General features: G+C 39.4%; 1 protein-coding gene across 1 annotated transcript in view; it reads right to left on the reverse strand.

The window, feature by feature from the left end:
• TRDN (triadin) overlaps nucleotides 1-11,270 on the reverse strand; it is a 69,470-nt gene extending 58,200 nt beyond the window's left edge. The window contains exon 1 of the mRNA XM_077811726.1: nucleotides 11,066-11,270. Coding sequence (XP_077667852.1) covers nucleotides 11,066-11,270 — 205 coding nt within the window. The remainder of the gene's footprint in view (nucleotides 1-11,065) is intronic.
• Between the last annotated feature and the right edge of the window lie 2,995 nt (nucleotides 11,271-14,265).

Here is a 14,265-nt window from a genome sequence, read left to right on the forward strand (position 1 = left end):
TCCTTGTCCTGTTAGGTCCTGATCCTGCAACACTTACACCTCTGAGTAACTTTACACATATGAGTAATCAGAGCTCAATATGACTATTCACATGAGTAAATTACTCTCATACCTTAGTGTAAGATTGGGACTGTAAGATTGGGACCTCAAATAGAAGCAAACCACAGCATTTGTCCATTTATTGTTTGCTACTGTATAAAGGCTGTCTTTCAATTCATTGAAAGCGTAGTACTACTGGTACCTACATCTCCATTGCTATGAGAATAATAGCTCATTTCACCTATCTTCTCTCATACTGACCCTAATGAAGCAGTTTATCACTTGCAAAATTGTTTTGCAGATGTTTAAAGCTGGATGACTTCCAGGTGACTGAAGCTAAATCCCAGTCAAACGGGAAGATTTTATACATTACTTAGCAGTAAAACCTTATCTAACCAAAACCCAACTGAATTCTCTAGGAGGGTCTTTGATACCCGTTTTATATATCTACAAGAAATTTGGGAATTTGCTTGGATTTTCTTTGATAAACACATTTAAAATGTGATTAAAATAGCTTATTTCATCCTCTAAGAAGTGTTGCAGGATTAAATCCTGCTGAGCCCCCCATAGATTTGGAAACTGGTTTTCATGCTTATTGCATCCAAACTGGATTACTATCATTCTTTGTTTGTAGAGTTCCAGCATCAGTGTTGCTGGAATTTCAATTTGGTCCAAAATGCAAGAATAAGAATTATCGCTTTTACTCATAGGAATCAACAGATTTACCTAACTCTGAATGATGGGATAACATGGTTTTGGTAATTAAATATTCATGGTAAATAGGCCCAATGGCCTGTGATGGGTTTTAGATGGGGTAAGATCCAAGTTACCTGGGAAAGAATTTTCTGTAGTATCTGGCTGATGAATCTTGCCCATATGCTCAGGGTTTAGCTGATCGCCATATTTGGGGTCGGGAAGGAATTTTCCTCCAGGGCAGATTGGAAGAGGCCCTGGAGGTTTTTCGCCTTCCTCTGTAGCATGGGGCACGGGTCACTTGCTGGAGGATTCTCTGCTCCTTGAGGTCTTTAAACTACAATTTGAGGACTTCAATAGCACAGATATAGGTGTGAGGTTTTTTTTGTAGGAGTGGTGGGTGAAATTCTGTGGCCTGCGTTGTGCAGGAGGTCAGACTAGATGATCATAATGGTCCCTTCTGACCTAAATATCTATGAATCTATGAATCTATGAATTCTCTTTGGCTTACAATTTCTGCTCTCATTGATTTGAAAATTGTGCCTTTTAAGGTAATTAGTAGCTCTTGCCTGAACTATATGATGAAACTTCCATGATGATACTTTGAAGTTGATGAAAAATCTTTTGCTTTCTGAAATCAACCCAACACTGGATTTTTACATGTCCCTCAATATCTTTTCTATATACCCTTTGGTCATAAAATGCTGTACCTGAAAGTGTTGAAGTAATTTCAACTGTGTCAAAAATTTTAGACAAGCTTTTGAGAATAGATAAAACCTTATTTCTTATCTGAACTGATACTAAGTTCTGTAACAGTGATTTTTCAGTATATGAATGAAGTGTATGATATGATTTGCAGTAATGATTTGAGCATATTTGTTTAAATTTTACGGTTGGTGTTACTATTTATTGCTGTAAAGCACACAAAAGGTACTAATTGACTTGTCTGTGCAGGTTGCTAAACTACTTCCTACTTCAGTTGTTTGTCTAGTTCTAATAACAATGCTAATAACAAGGTCTGTCGTCAGTCCTTTTGCTATCAAGTAGTTGTACCAATCATATTTTAACCTATTTAATGGATTTGTTTACCAGTTGTGTTTTTAATTCAATTACATGTGATGGCAACAATATACTGAATGTAATTTGAAATCACTGTACAAATAAAGGTAATTATCTGGTGTACAGATTGATTTATTTATGAGATATCTAATTCATTGATAATGACAAGGTACAGGATGTGAAAACTTAGAATTTCTGACATGTTTGATAATATATAAAAGCCTCACACTAGTTTAAATGCTCATAAAACATATCCTAGTTTGAGTAAAACATATGTACATGTCAGAAAGTACTGTAATTTGACTTCAGAGTTTGCATATTGCCTAAGGGTCTCCAGACTGCTAGTTGTCTTTGAAATGAACTTTAACTTCAGCTGCTACTGCATACTTCTATTGCTTCTGAAGACCAGAAAGAAATTATATAAAAAAAACTCTTAATATAGCAGATGAGACATACACCTTGTTTCCCAACACTAACACCAGAATCCATTCAACTCAGGATTCCTTATGGATCACTTTGGTATTCTAGAGCCCTGATTTTCTTCGCACGTACTCAAGTGTGAGTCAGGATAAACTCTGGTATGTATCAATGATTTACACTGATATAAAGCTGCTGGGAGAGAAAACTCAGACCCTCCATTTCCCTTACATGCCAATTTATAGATATTGAAAATGTAAATATGAAATTAACAGTCTACAGTATAAAACCTTCTCTGGTTACATTATTTGCCTTTCCTACCACCATTGCCCAGTAATTATAAAGAGGTTCAGCTCAAGGATTTAGCAAAAACCTCAGTTGAATGTAGAAAGAGGCATTTTCATCCAAAATGAATTACAAGCAAAAAAACAGTTCTATTACAGTAAAATACACTTAATTTCCCAACTAAATAGTATGTCTGCTTAATTGGGATACCTGCCAGAAATTGAAAATAGACTAAAAATAATCCTACAAAGTGCTATGCAACTTCAGCTATCACAGACTTGGCTCACACTGGCACAACTATACATATATGTTTAGCCTTGACTCTACAAAAATAGTTAAATGACTCGAGGGGACTTAGACGTCTATTGACTTCACTTGGAGTGGGTCAGGTTCTGATTATACAAAGTTTGCTTAAATGTCATGTCATGTATTAGTCACATTGTAGTGAAGCAGAGTGGCCTCTCTGCGAGCCTGAGACAGAGGGACCATTACACTCTTCTTGGTGGGTGGAGCCAAGCTGACCTCCTCCCCTGCACCAAAAGTAGAGGGGAGGGACAGGAAGTATAAGAGGCAGGCCCTTCTGCTCAGTTGGGCTGGAGCTAGCAAAGGAGGCACATATATCTAGCCCACTGCAGAACTCTGGATCAGACCCTGAGCTGTGCATGTCCTGACCCTGCAGGAGTCTGAGAGGGAGAGGAACTGCTGGAGCTGCTGTCTACCACTTACCCTGAGGAGACTGAGAACCTGCAGACCACAGAGCCACACCAATGGACTGGAGTATCAAATAGACCAGCGGAACCAGACATTAGTCAGGTTGTGCTATCACCTTACAAGTCAGTGTGTTTTGGCAGGATCCTCACTGACCCACAGGCAGGATCCCCTGGCACTGTTAGAGCCCTGGGCTGGGACCCAGTGAAGTAGGGTGGGTCCAGGTCCCCCTACTGCCAACCCCAACCCTCAGATGGCAGCCTATTTACCCTAGGGTGAAAGGCCTGTGCCTTGTTTGTGGCTTGCCTGCTGCCAGCAGGCTGCAAGCCCATAGACGGTGTGTGCTGTCTGCCTTAGCCAGGAGGCTACGCTACAGACTGCTTAATTGCTTATTGCTCTGCCCTGCCCACAGGGTTAGAGCCACTGACTGTGTTTACTGCCTGCCTTAGCCAGGAAGCTTGAGCCCAAAGATTGCTTATTGCTGTGCCCCGCCCAGAAGGTCAGAGCCCACACTGTGATTACTGTCTGCCCCAGCCAGGAGGCTTGTGCCAGAAACCACTAATTAACTTCTGTTTATTGCCTGACACAGCGAGTCAGACAATGGAAAATCCTGATATGGAGGGACCAACACACACATGTTTTTGCATAATATTTTAAAGTTATCAGCTAATGATTTGCACAAAGCTTATTTTTTGAAGCCATTCATGAAGCAAAAGTGAAGATCTCCCAGCATATCAGAGCCTCCTGAGAATCTGCTGATTGGGACAATATCTTAAACTGACAAATCTGCTTTGACCGGATGCTACTGTAATTAACTTCATTCATTATAGTCAGCTAGATTTAGTTGTTAGCAAAGAAGTGGCGTTACTGCTTGCTGGCGGTCAGCGATTGCCCATGCTTTGTTATCGTAGTTAAGTAGGCCACACACACAGACACACACACATATTTAGAATACTGCAGGCAAATGTCTTTACCAGGTGGTAAACAGGGATCATCACAATGTTGTGAATAGGTGGCTATAAAGGATGACAACAAGATGTACCAAGGAATGGCCAATAAAAAAAAAGTGAAGAAACATTATTAGCAATAATGAACGTTATAGGATGGCACTTGACTAAATAAAGCAGTTATGTCATGAGGATTTATTTCATCCCTGTGTTATGAAGTAGAAATTGGATTTCAGAAAACAGAAAAAAAATACACTGTAAGGTAATACAGCAAGAGCCAACCAATGTAAAGGTACAATTAAATACTACTGTACAAAATTATTCACAAAGATTACAAAATGCAAACATTCTTTTGCTCAAAAGAAACAATTGATTAATTCTACTGAATTATTCTTGGTTCCCTCACCATCAAAAGACCAAAAAAATTATATCACTGATGATACCTTGTGCAGTTGTTACCAGTGTGACTTACCATTATTTGTTTAAAATTAGAACGTTAATAAGCATGACCAAGGACCTGAAATTTGGTTGGCATTTTGTAGTAATCTGAAACACTTAAGCATGAAAGACTCGTTTCTCTTCTTAGAGCCTTCCCTATTATCCAAGTCAGTTTCTGAAACTTCATGTTTTCAACTTCATGAGGTCTGTCACAATTTATCATATTGTACACTAGACCCACTGGGATAATAGCAAATCTAGCTAGCACCACAACAGTACTTCATGGTCTTGTCATTGTTTCCAATATAAACTCCATTTTACAGGGGCTTATAACTCAGCTGTAAAATTTGCTACAGGGTGAAACATGGCAAATAACATGTCAGCTGGGCAGCCCTTTTTTAAACCTGAATTTGGTTTAAATCAGTTTGACTGGCTTTAGATTGGGGGGGGGCTGTAATTTTTGTGGATTTAGGGGACATTTGTGGAGTTCCCATATAACTCAAAACTGTTTCAGTTGAGAACTTGGATATTTGTAGGCTGTTCATTCATGATGTGGACCGGTGACATTGGGTACAGTAAAAATGGTCTTTCAATAGGCTGTGATACTGTGATTTAAAGTTACTGCACACAAATAAGGCCAAACCCTACTGTTCTAACGCAATCCTTACTCCGGAAAAATTGTCCAAGGCCTTCTCTACATGGCAAAGTTTTTTTTTTAACCAGTTTTTCCAGTGCAGTTTTAACAGTGTAAGTCCCTGCATGGACCCTCTTATTGCAGTATAAATGTGACTTTTTCCAGTTTCTTATGTTACTTGGGAAGAGGTTTAAGCTAAACCAAAAAAAAAAAAAAAAGAAAGAAAGAAAGAAAGAAAAGTCATTTCTACCAGATTAAGAGTGTGTACAAGCAGTGTTATACCAGTATAACTATAAATTCACATCTTAGTTTATACAAGTAGAATCTTCCCATGTAGACAAGCCCAATGCAATGATTGCAGGCTTTGCTCCCAAAGGAAGCTCATTCTATGCGCATGAAAATGCACAATTTGCCAATCATACTTACCAAAGAAAAATACTCATTTTATTTACTGCTGAATTCAACATATCTTATATTAAAGGACACTTTATGGAAAGCAGCTTCTACACGTTGTCCTGTTATGAGCACATGTAAACCGAGGATTCCACAATTCTTAGTCTTTCTGCAATTTTTGTTGTTTTTTTGCGGAATATATGCTTTGGTTAGAAAAAGCTAGATTTGTTTCTTTTTTTCTCCCCTCATTGCCTTATCCACTCTCGGGATAAACCCAGGCCTACAGGAAACTGTCAATGACTAAACAGCAGCACCAGCGGCAATTGTGAACTAATTTAGGAAGATGTTAATTTCAAAGTGTTTTTGAGTCAGCAGCTGACAGCTGCTATCCTAAAGTAGCACAGCCAGGATTCAGCTGCTTTTGACATTGTACTGCAGGAAGCACAGAAGAGTCCCCTCTGTGATTGGCTGGGATCCTGGGTATTTCCCATGGTTCCCCAGCATTCTGATGCCTTTTCCTGGCTCCACCCACAACCCACTCTTCACCCATGCCAGTCACACAGACACAGGAGAACTGGAGAGAATGAACCTGTGCTGTAGTTTTCTTAAGAGCCTCCTCATGCATTTGTACCAGAAATGAATGAATAATTCACTGTGAATAATTTATTCAACAATGATAGGCTATTTTTCTGGTCATGAAACAACCAAAAGAAGATTGAAACCTCTTCACATGTTTTGCTTCTTGAAATTACTGAGATTATTTTGTGAGGTTCTTTTTGGTTATTTGTTTTCTTTATGGATGCCTGAATCACTACCAATTCACTGTGAATATGACACTCAGGAGTTGAAAGCAGAGCTGTGCTGATTAGCTGTGATTGGTCACATACATTGTTATTGTTATTATTAGGAATGCTGAAACTATTCAAACATGTTGTAAGTAGTCCATTTATATATTTGGATCTTTGGCCAATTCATCTTTGTAAGGGTTAAAACAAACTTAAATCATGTGGTCAACTGGACCAATTAAAACCATAACCAGTTATTTTGTTTTGTAATGTGTAATACACATTAATGACTTGTAAAACAAGTCAGCAAACTGCACTTTAAAAGACTGCAAAAATCAAGCAGGACAGTGCTGCAAGGCTCAGATCAAACCAAAAATGAATAATCTTTTTTACATTTTTGAAGATACAAGTATGAAAGGCAATTCCTAATACAGTATGCTATTCACTTATTCATATCATATTCACACACTACATAATGCATGAAATTTGTAGTGTCTTATCTCAGACTCTTGTAGCACATCAGCTTCATATTGCATTAGAAATTTTTCAGTCATGTTTATAACTGTACTATAAAATGTAGTAGGAATATAAGCTTTCATTTCTTTCCCTTTCACATGAATGAGTGTAAGAATGAATCTGAAAGACTGAAAAAATTGAATTCCATACCTTTGGAAAGAAGGATTTGGAAAAAAGAATTTACCATTGATCTAAATTCTTGGGTCATCACAGGATTCTCAAATCACATAGCCAGACACAGTTGACTAAAAGGTGGCTCTTATTTTCCAGCCCCTGCACGAGCCCACTGGTACACATACACTCAAAGGGTAAGCAATTCTATTCATACATACTGCAGTATTGGCCCCCATTAAGGCTATGTCTACGCTACGAACGAAAGGTGGGATTCCTCTGTTCGTGTACACTTTTGTACGAGCTCTCATTCAGCTAGCACAAATATAAAGAACAGTGGAGCCTCAGGAGCATGGGTAGCCACAGCAGAGGCTCAGCTTAGCCATGCAGAGTGCACACCCACTGGTTTCAGGAGGGTTTATATGTGGCAGAGCTAAGCGGTGCCTCCGGTGCAGCTCCCCAAGATACCGCGGCTACCCTATTTTATACTCGTGCTAGCGCACCTATGTGTACACAAGCCAGGGAAATGACACCTTTACCTCGCAATGTAGATGTGACCTAAAATAATATCCATCCAAACCACCGCCTTCTGACTTTGTAGAATTTACAACAAAATTAGTCTTGCCGGATGTATACAATTACAATATACACATATACACGCACACCTGATCCATATGATATGCGTTGGACTTGTGTAATAAATTCCAAAAAAGCAAAAACTTGCTACTTTGTTCCTCTAATCAAGGATTCGAGACCATGGTAACCAAGAACAAAGATCTATGGGCATTCTTTTTGGAGAGTTGCAACAAAGGTTTTGTTCGAAAAGTGAATAAAAACAATGTTATTAAACTGAATGCCCTGACATTTTCAGAATCTCACTGTTATTTTTCTTCAAGGTACTAAAAAAATATCATGAAAGCAAAATTCAAGTTAATCTTTCAAATAAGAAGTCATATTAGTTCAAATTTAAACTGCCTGCTACTCCTTTGAGGCTAGATTCTCTTATGATTCTGTTAGTCCCATTAAAACAAATATATCATCCCACTGAAACTAACGGAACTGCTCATAATGTACTACACAATGGGTGAAATCCTGGTCTCATTAAAATCAACGATAAAACTCCCTTTGATGTCAATGGGGCCAGTTTTTTCACTCAATGATGTTTAATGGTGGGAGAATCTCGCTTCTACTAAGACCTCTGGACAAAAGACACATAAAGACATTATAAGGGCTTTAATAGGGCTTATGCTGCAAAGAGATAGTTTAAACCATCTTTTGGGATAGATGCTGTATATTTGTAAGCTGTGCACAACTCCCAAAGGCAATCTTCGAGTGGATAAGGAAATAAATTGGAGGGAAAAATCTATAAAACACAAAAGGTACTAAGGAAAAAAAGACAGGCAATTGTAGAATTAACTCTATTTTCTACTCTACATTTCATTTGTAAGTGGTAGCAAATTAATGTAGATCATGTTTGCAAAGCTAAAGCAACAATACTGAAAATAACAATTCCCATTTTATACCCATGCCTAGATGCTTCAGGCAGAGCCTCAAACCAAAGGGAAAATATAGTGCATATTCCTTAAGAAGTCTGTCAGTGGTGCCAAATTATGAGCCAAATCACAGTACAATAATCCCACTGAAGTCAAGGGGCCAGATCCTCTGCGGGGTAAGTCATTTCAGCTCTGTGAAGGCAAGCAGGTTGGACTATGTGACACCCTTTTTACTATTACACACAGATTAAGCAGCATGATTTACTTAGAGAACCAGGCTAAATAGGAGTCTAGTAGTTGAAAGCCACAGCTCTGGCTGAGGAGAAATATGTACCCATTGTTACATTTCTGTAAATAAAGAAACCTGGTTAATAAATCCATGAGAAGAAGCAAAGGAAGGAGAGGATTCCTCTTCCTAATAGTGCACCATCTGACATCCAGTTTAAAACTTGTGTTCCTAATGAGTCAGAACACCAAGTCTCTTCTGAAGAAAAGAGAAAGACTCATCAACTGGAAACACTAAGGTACCATTTTTCACAGAATTCCACAAAATATACGCAGTCACCTTTCAAATAAAATTTTACATTATTTTATTCCAACTGCCTGAAGATGTCATTTTCCATTTAATTCATTTGGAACCACTCACTTAATCAGTGAAGCAGAAGTGTCAGATTTCCATTTGACTGATTCAGCTTCCAGTATGAACATAGTTATCCATGTCTTAATGTTTCTTCAACCAATCTGCCCCCCTTCCCCAGTAGGCACAAACTGGCAGCTAAATCCTTCAGTTCAGTCCTTCAACCTTACTCGAGAGCCTGGACTGAGACATGCTCAAGGACTGCAGGATCGGGATTGCTAAGTACTATCAACTAGGTATATTTAATTGATGATTTATGCAAAAGAAAAAAAAAACATTTTAAAATAGTGCTTTATGGATAATACTAGTTTGTAGGTTTAGATGAAATTAAATATAGAGACAATCAAATTGTTATGTATCCCTTAGAGAAATCACTCAGTAAAGATACTTGTTGGGACTGAGGTTGCCATTGTTTCCATCTGGAAACCAAGGAGGCCAGATGACAGTCAAGGGATTCCAAAGAACAAAATACAGTTTCTCTACATTCTAAGCTTATTTGCCATCCATTAATCCAACACTGGAAGGTTTGTGTCAGGCACAAAACCTTTAGGTCAGTAAATCAATATTGATATTTAGCAGGACAACATCAATATATCTGTCAGTAAACCAATAAACTCTGGGAAATTAACTTTGAATCTTAACTCAATTTGTTCTGACTAAAAAGACTCAAGTTTGAATTTGAACTCCTAGTTAAAGACAGATGTTGTAACATTAGAACTGGAGTTCTCACTTAAGAAAAATAATTCTTTCACCTTTATTGGTTTTTCTTTCTTTATTCTTATGTTTCCCAACCACACCACTGTATTTACACCTAAAAGTCTTACTTTTGTAGTAGCTTACTTCTCACTGGGACTCTTCGGAACACAAAAAACTTTTACTTTGTTAACAACATATTACAAGAGTTGTCTGTATAAATTTAATGTATTAAATTGCTAAGCACAAACCATAAATAGCAGGAAGTAATGAGTTCAGTAATTCAATACCTCTTCTAGACTTCACTTCCTCTTCTCAACCTCAATTACCATTCTTCCACCACCCTCAGAGGTCATGTAACCCCACTCATCTTGTACAACCAGCTTGAGCTTGGACCATACTTGGACCAATACTCTTGAGCTTGGACCATATTTACTGGTTATTGGCCAGATCCTAAACTGGTGTAAATCAGAGTTGCTCCATAGAAGACCATGTAGCTACTCCAATTTATGCCAACCAAGGATCTGGTTCTATATGGTAAAGTATTAAAGTTTACATGGATTGCATAAATTATATTATATGTGTGTTTTTATTGGTTTCTCTAGTGTCAGATTGCATGTGATTGCTATATTATGTTTTCTGTAATATTAAGGAAAATGTATGTGAATTAATGATCTGTTAGTGAATGTTCTATGTTTAGTAGTAATTTTTATGTAGAACTGAAATTTTAATGTGTTGCATTTATGCTCAGAGTTAAGGCTACACACTGTTTCATAGCTCAGATATACCCATGCTCATGCTGAAGAACCAGAGGGGTCTGGGTCCTGCTTTAAATGCAAATCTCAATGCAGCTTTAACACTATCATTGCTAGCAAAGCCTCCATAAAAACAAGGTTTACAAATGCCCATAGGATGAGTACTTCAGCATAAATTGGATGGCTAAGAGAATGACAAACAAGACTTTTAAAGATTACAATTACTTTTTAAAATTTAATCTCCTTGCAATTTAAAAATGCAAAGCTGTATGGAATATAAACTGAATATATGGAATATAGTCTAGCATTTCTTACAAGATCAGGGCTTTCTTTTTTCACCTGACTGGATCAAAGAAGCTGAGGTGCATCCAAGTGTATATAATATACAGTGTACATAAAATATAAACAGCACATTTTGGTCATAAATATATGAGATGTTAAACAGAATTTGAGTGGCCTTACCTGCAAAGGTTTTGTAATCCACCAGGTCAAACATGATAATAGCTACTGCTGACCAGGTAACAATCAGAGCAACAACAAGAAGCCATGCTGCTGGCGAGCTGAATGTCGTCATTAGGTCCTCTGTAACTGACTTCTTTCCCACTTTCACTGGTGGCGTAAGAACTGACCCATTCTTGTTGTCCATCACTGTAGTGGTGGTTGACATATGTCCTAGTCAAACATTAAAAAAAAAAAAGAGAGCAAATAAATATATTAAGCTAGGTACCTATCAGTCTAAGCTAAAGAACATGTATGTAGCTTCTGGTCTGTTACAGTTGTTATTAGCTGTCAAGTTTTCTAACAACTTAGGCCTTCATTCAGGAATGCACCTCTATTCAGAACAGTAGTTAAACATGTACTTTACTTTGCTTACATGCTAACCTGAACAGGGACAGAGTTAAATACATTGAATCCTAAAACGGGGCTTGTTTACACAAACATTTTTAGTTCATAACAAGATGGGTGGGGGGGTGAGTCCAACCTGCACTAGCCTTCCAGACTGTGTGCGTGCATCCTGGTGAGCTAATCCTCTTTGAAACAGGACAACATCAAAGCACATGAACTGTTAATGCACATTAGCAGGGCCCACAGGGACAGCTGGTCCATGGCAGGATAGTGCAGAGTAAATTCACACCCAAGCATGCCTCAGACTGTTTAGAAAAGCCCTTATATTGCTTTCCTGAACTAGGCCCATAATTAATCATTTAAACGTATTCTTAAATCCATACTTATTCAGTACAACATTTAAGCAAGTGGTTAACACTGACTTCCATGGGACTTACGTCTGTTCTTTCATTTAAGCACTTGCTTTTAACTGAATAAAAATGCCTTCCTGAACTGAGGACACAATCAAAATAAGTTAGGATAAAACATATAATAACCAAAGAAAAAAAAATAATATATAGCTTCATTGCTCACCACAAGCCACTTTGCTGTGACTAGCTACACACCTAAAACAGTGGCTGATATCATAGCCCTCTAAAAGACTGACTTGTTATGGACTGTGATGAGGCGTCTGCCCCACACTGGTGGAGAAAAGCAGCCCTGGGGAGCCTGCACAGCAGACAGCCAATCAGAGAGGGGCTGCAATGAGAAGCCAATCAGGTCAGAGCAGACCCATATATAAAGAGAGCTGGAGAGCAGAGGAGGTAGTTCCTGCTTTGGAGCCTAGGGAGAAAGGACTGGGTGCCTGAAGGGCTGAGGGAACCACCAGCACTCTGGATGGAGCAGTGCTGGGCCTGGTCTGGGGAGTGAGAGAGAGCTCCAGCTTGACTGGCCGAAAGACTGAAGCCCTGATACAGGGGCAGAGAAGGTGCTAGGGCTACGGGGAAGTGGCCCAGGGAAACAGACTGCAGGGGTTGAAGGAGACGCAGCATGTGGCTACCGCCTACAGGGTCTCTGTGTCAGGACCTGGAGTAGTAGGCAGGCCTGGGTTTCCACCATGCCTCACCCCCACTTGCCACTGTGGGGAGTGGCCAGTGAAGGGCTGCAGTTTGCCACTGAGAGGAGTGGCTGGACAGAGGACTGTTGTTCCCCCGGAAATGGGAGAGAATGGAATGAAATGGCTGGAGGGCTGTGTCCTGAAGAGGATGCCATGATCTTTGAGGCAACGTGGGTCTGGAACAGAAGTGACAGTGGTGAGACACCACTGGAGGAGGGCGCCCTGTGAAAAGACTGAAATAATTCCCAAGCAGGAGGCACTACGGTGGTGAGTCCCTGCCCTGTTACATGGACACTGTGCCAGATCCACAGTAAAACAGCCTACATCCATGGAGCTATGTCAGTTTACACCAGCTGAGTATCAGTTTTGAATTCTGCTGTCAAGGACACATGACAATGAGTGTGTTTTATACTATATTCCATCTCGCCAGTCAATAGCAGAAGAAATGTTCTATAGCTGTGCCATGTCTTTTCTAGACAGTGTCATTACAATTTGTGAAGAATCATATTTTTGTAAATAAATTTGTTTTGAGCATTTTCACTTTCATGAGATGGCCTTCTAAAAGCCCGTCTTTTCTCCCAAGAGTTGCAGTGTCAAATGGGCTTAACACTGAAAGCTAAAGGCTCTTTAGTAGGAAACGGAGAGTAAGATGAACACCTATGTCAATTCTCATTCAGCAGATACCACCTGTTTACTGGTGAATAGCTGCATTTTTAAATACAAACTACTTAACTAACTTCTCTGTGGCTGTTAAGAACATCTTACACTGCACACAGCTCAAAACAGCTTTTAGAAGCTTAAGGTTTCATTATATTATGTTTCAAATTGCTGAAATTTAAAACCTGAAAATATCTGAGAAATTATTGAACTCAAACAAATAATAAACGAAATAATCATTGCTTTTGTTTGATATCCAGATATGAAGCTGCAAAAAATCAAATCATTCACTCCTCCCTAGTCATCAAGAGTGAAATGGCACTGTTACATGCTGAGCTCCCTCTTTTGGGAGACACCAGGCTGCAGTATGGGAACTAACCCTTGCATCCCACATGCTTTTAAGCCTACGGGGTCAGCGTTTGTATGCAGACACTGTTTCGAAGTCCAGCCTTTTTGACACACTCATGAGGTACCGTTCTCCCGTCTAGCACCACTTTCTTGGGAAGTGGGACCCTATGGTCTCTCCTATACTGAAGTCCACCAGAGCTCTACCCTTGTGGGGACTTTGGTTTATTATTTAACCACTCAAGAAACTCATGACAGTTAAATCAGGGGAACACACAGACTTTGCCAAGGAACCTCTACACCAGACAACTTTACTCAGACCAAGCACGAGAGTTACAGACCTACGCAAAAATAACAAACAGCTGCATGGAAAACCCCTCCCTTCAGTGTCTTCTAAGCTCCAAGATCCTTTTGCATTTTGGTTAGTGACCTTTCAGGGCCCCAGGACCCCACCTGCACCCCACTCTTCCTATTGTAAGCTGATGGATGGCTGGTGAGAGGGTCCTGGCTCAAGAAGATCTGGGACTTATATAGTGTTCTGGCCTCCTATGTCAGGTGCCCCTTGCCAGTGCAGCTTCACCCCTGCCACACACATCAGATCAGTTGCTCGACTCTGCTTTCCCACCCAGCCATGTTCCCAACTGGGAAAACTAGTTTTCCTGGACTACAGCCAGTCTGTTGTTCTAGGGTGTATTCATTTGAATGATGGACCATCAAG

The sequence above is a fragment of the Eretmochelys imbricata genome, chromosome 3 (assembly GCF_965152235.1).
Source record: "Eretmochelys imbricata isolate rEreImb1 chromosome 3, rEreImb1.hap1, whole genome shotgun sequence".
NCBI classification, from domain to species: Eukaryota; Metazoa; Chordata; order Testudines; family Cheloniidae; genus Eretmochelys; species Eretmochelys imbricata.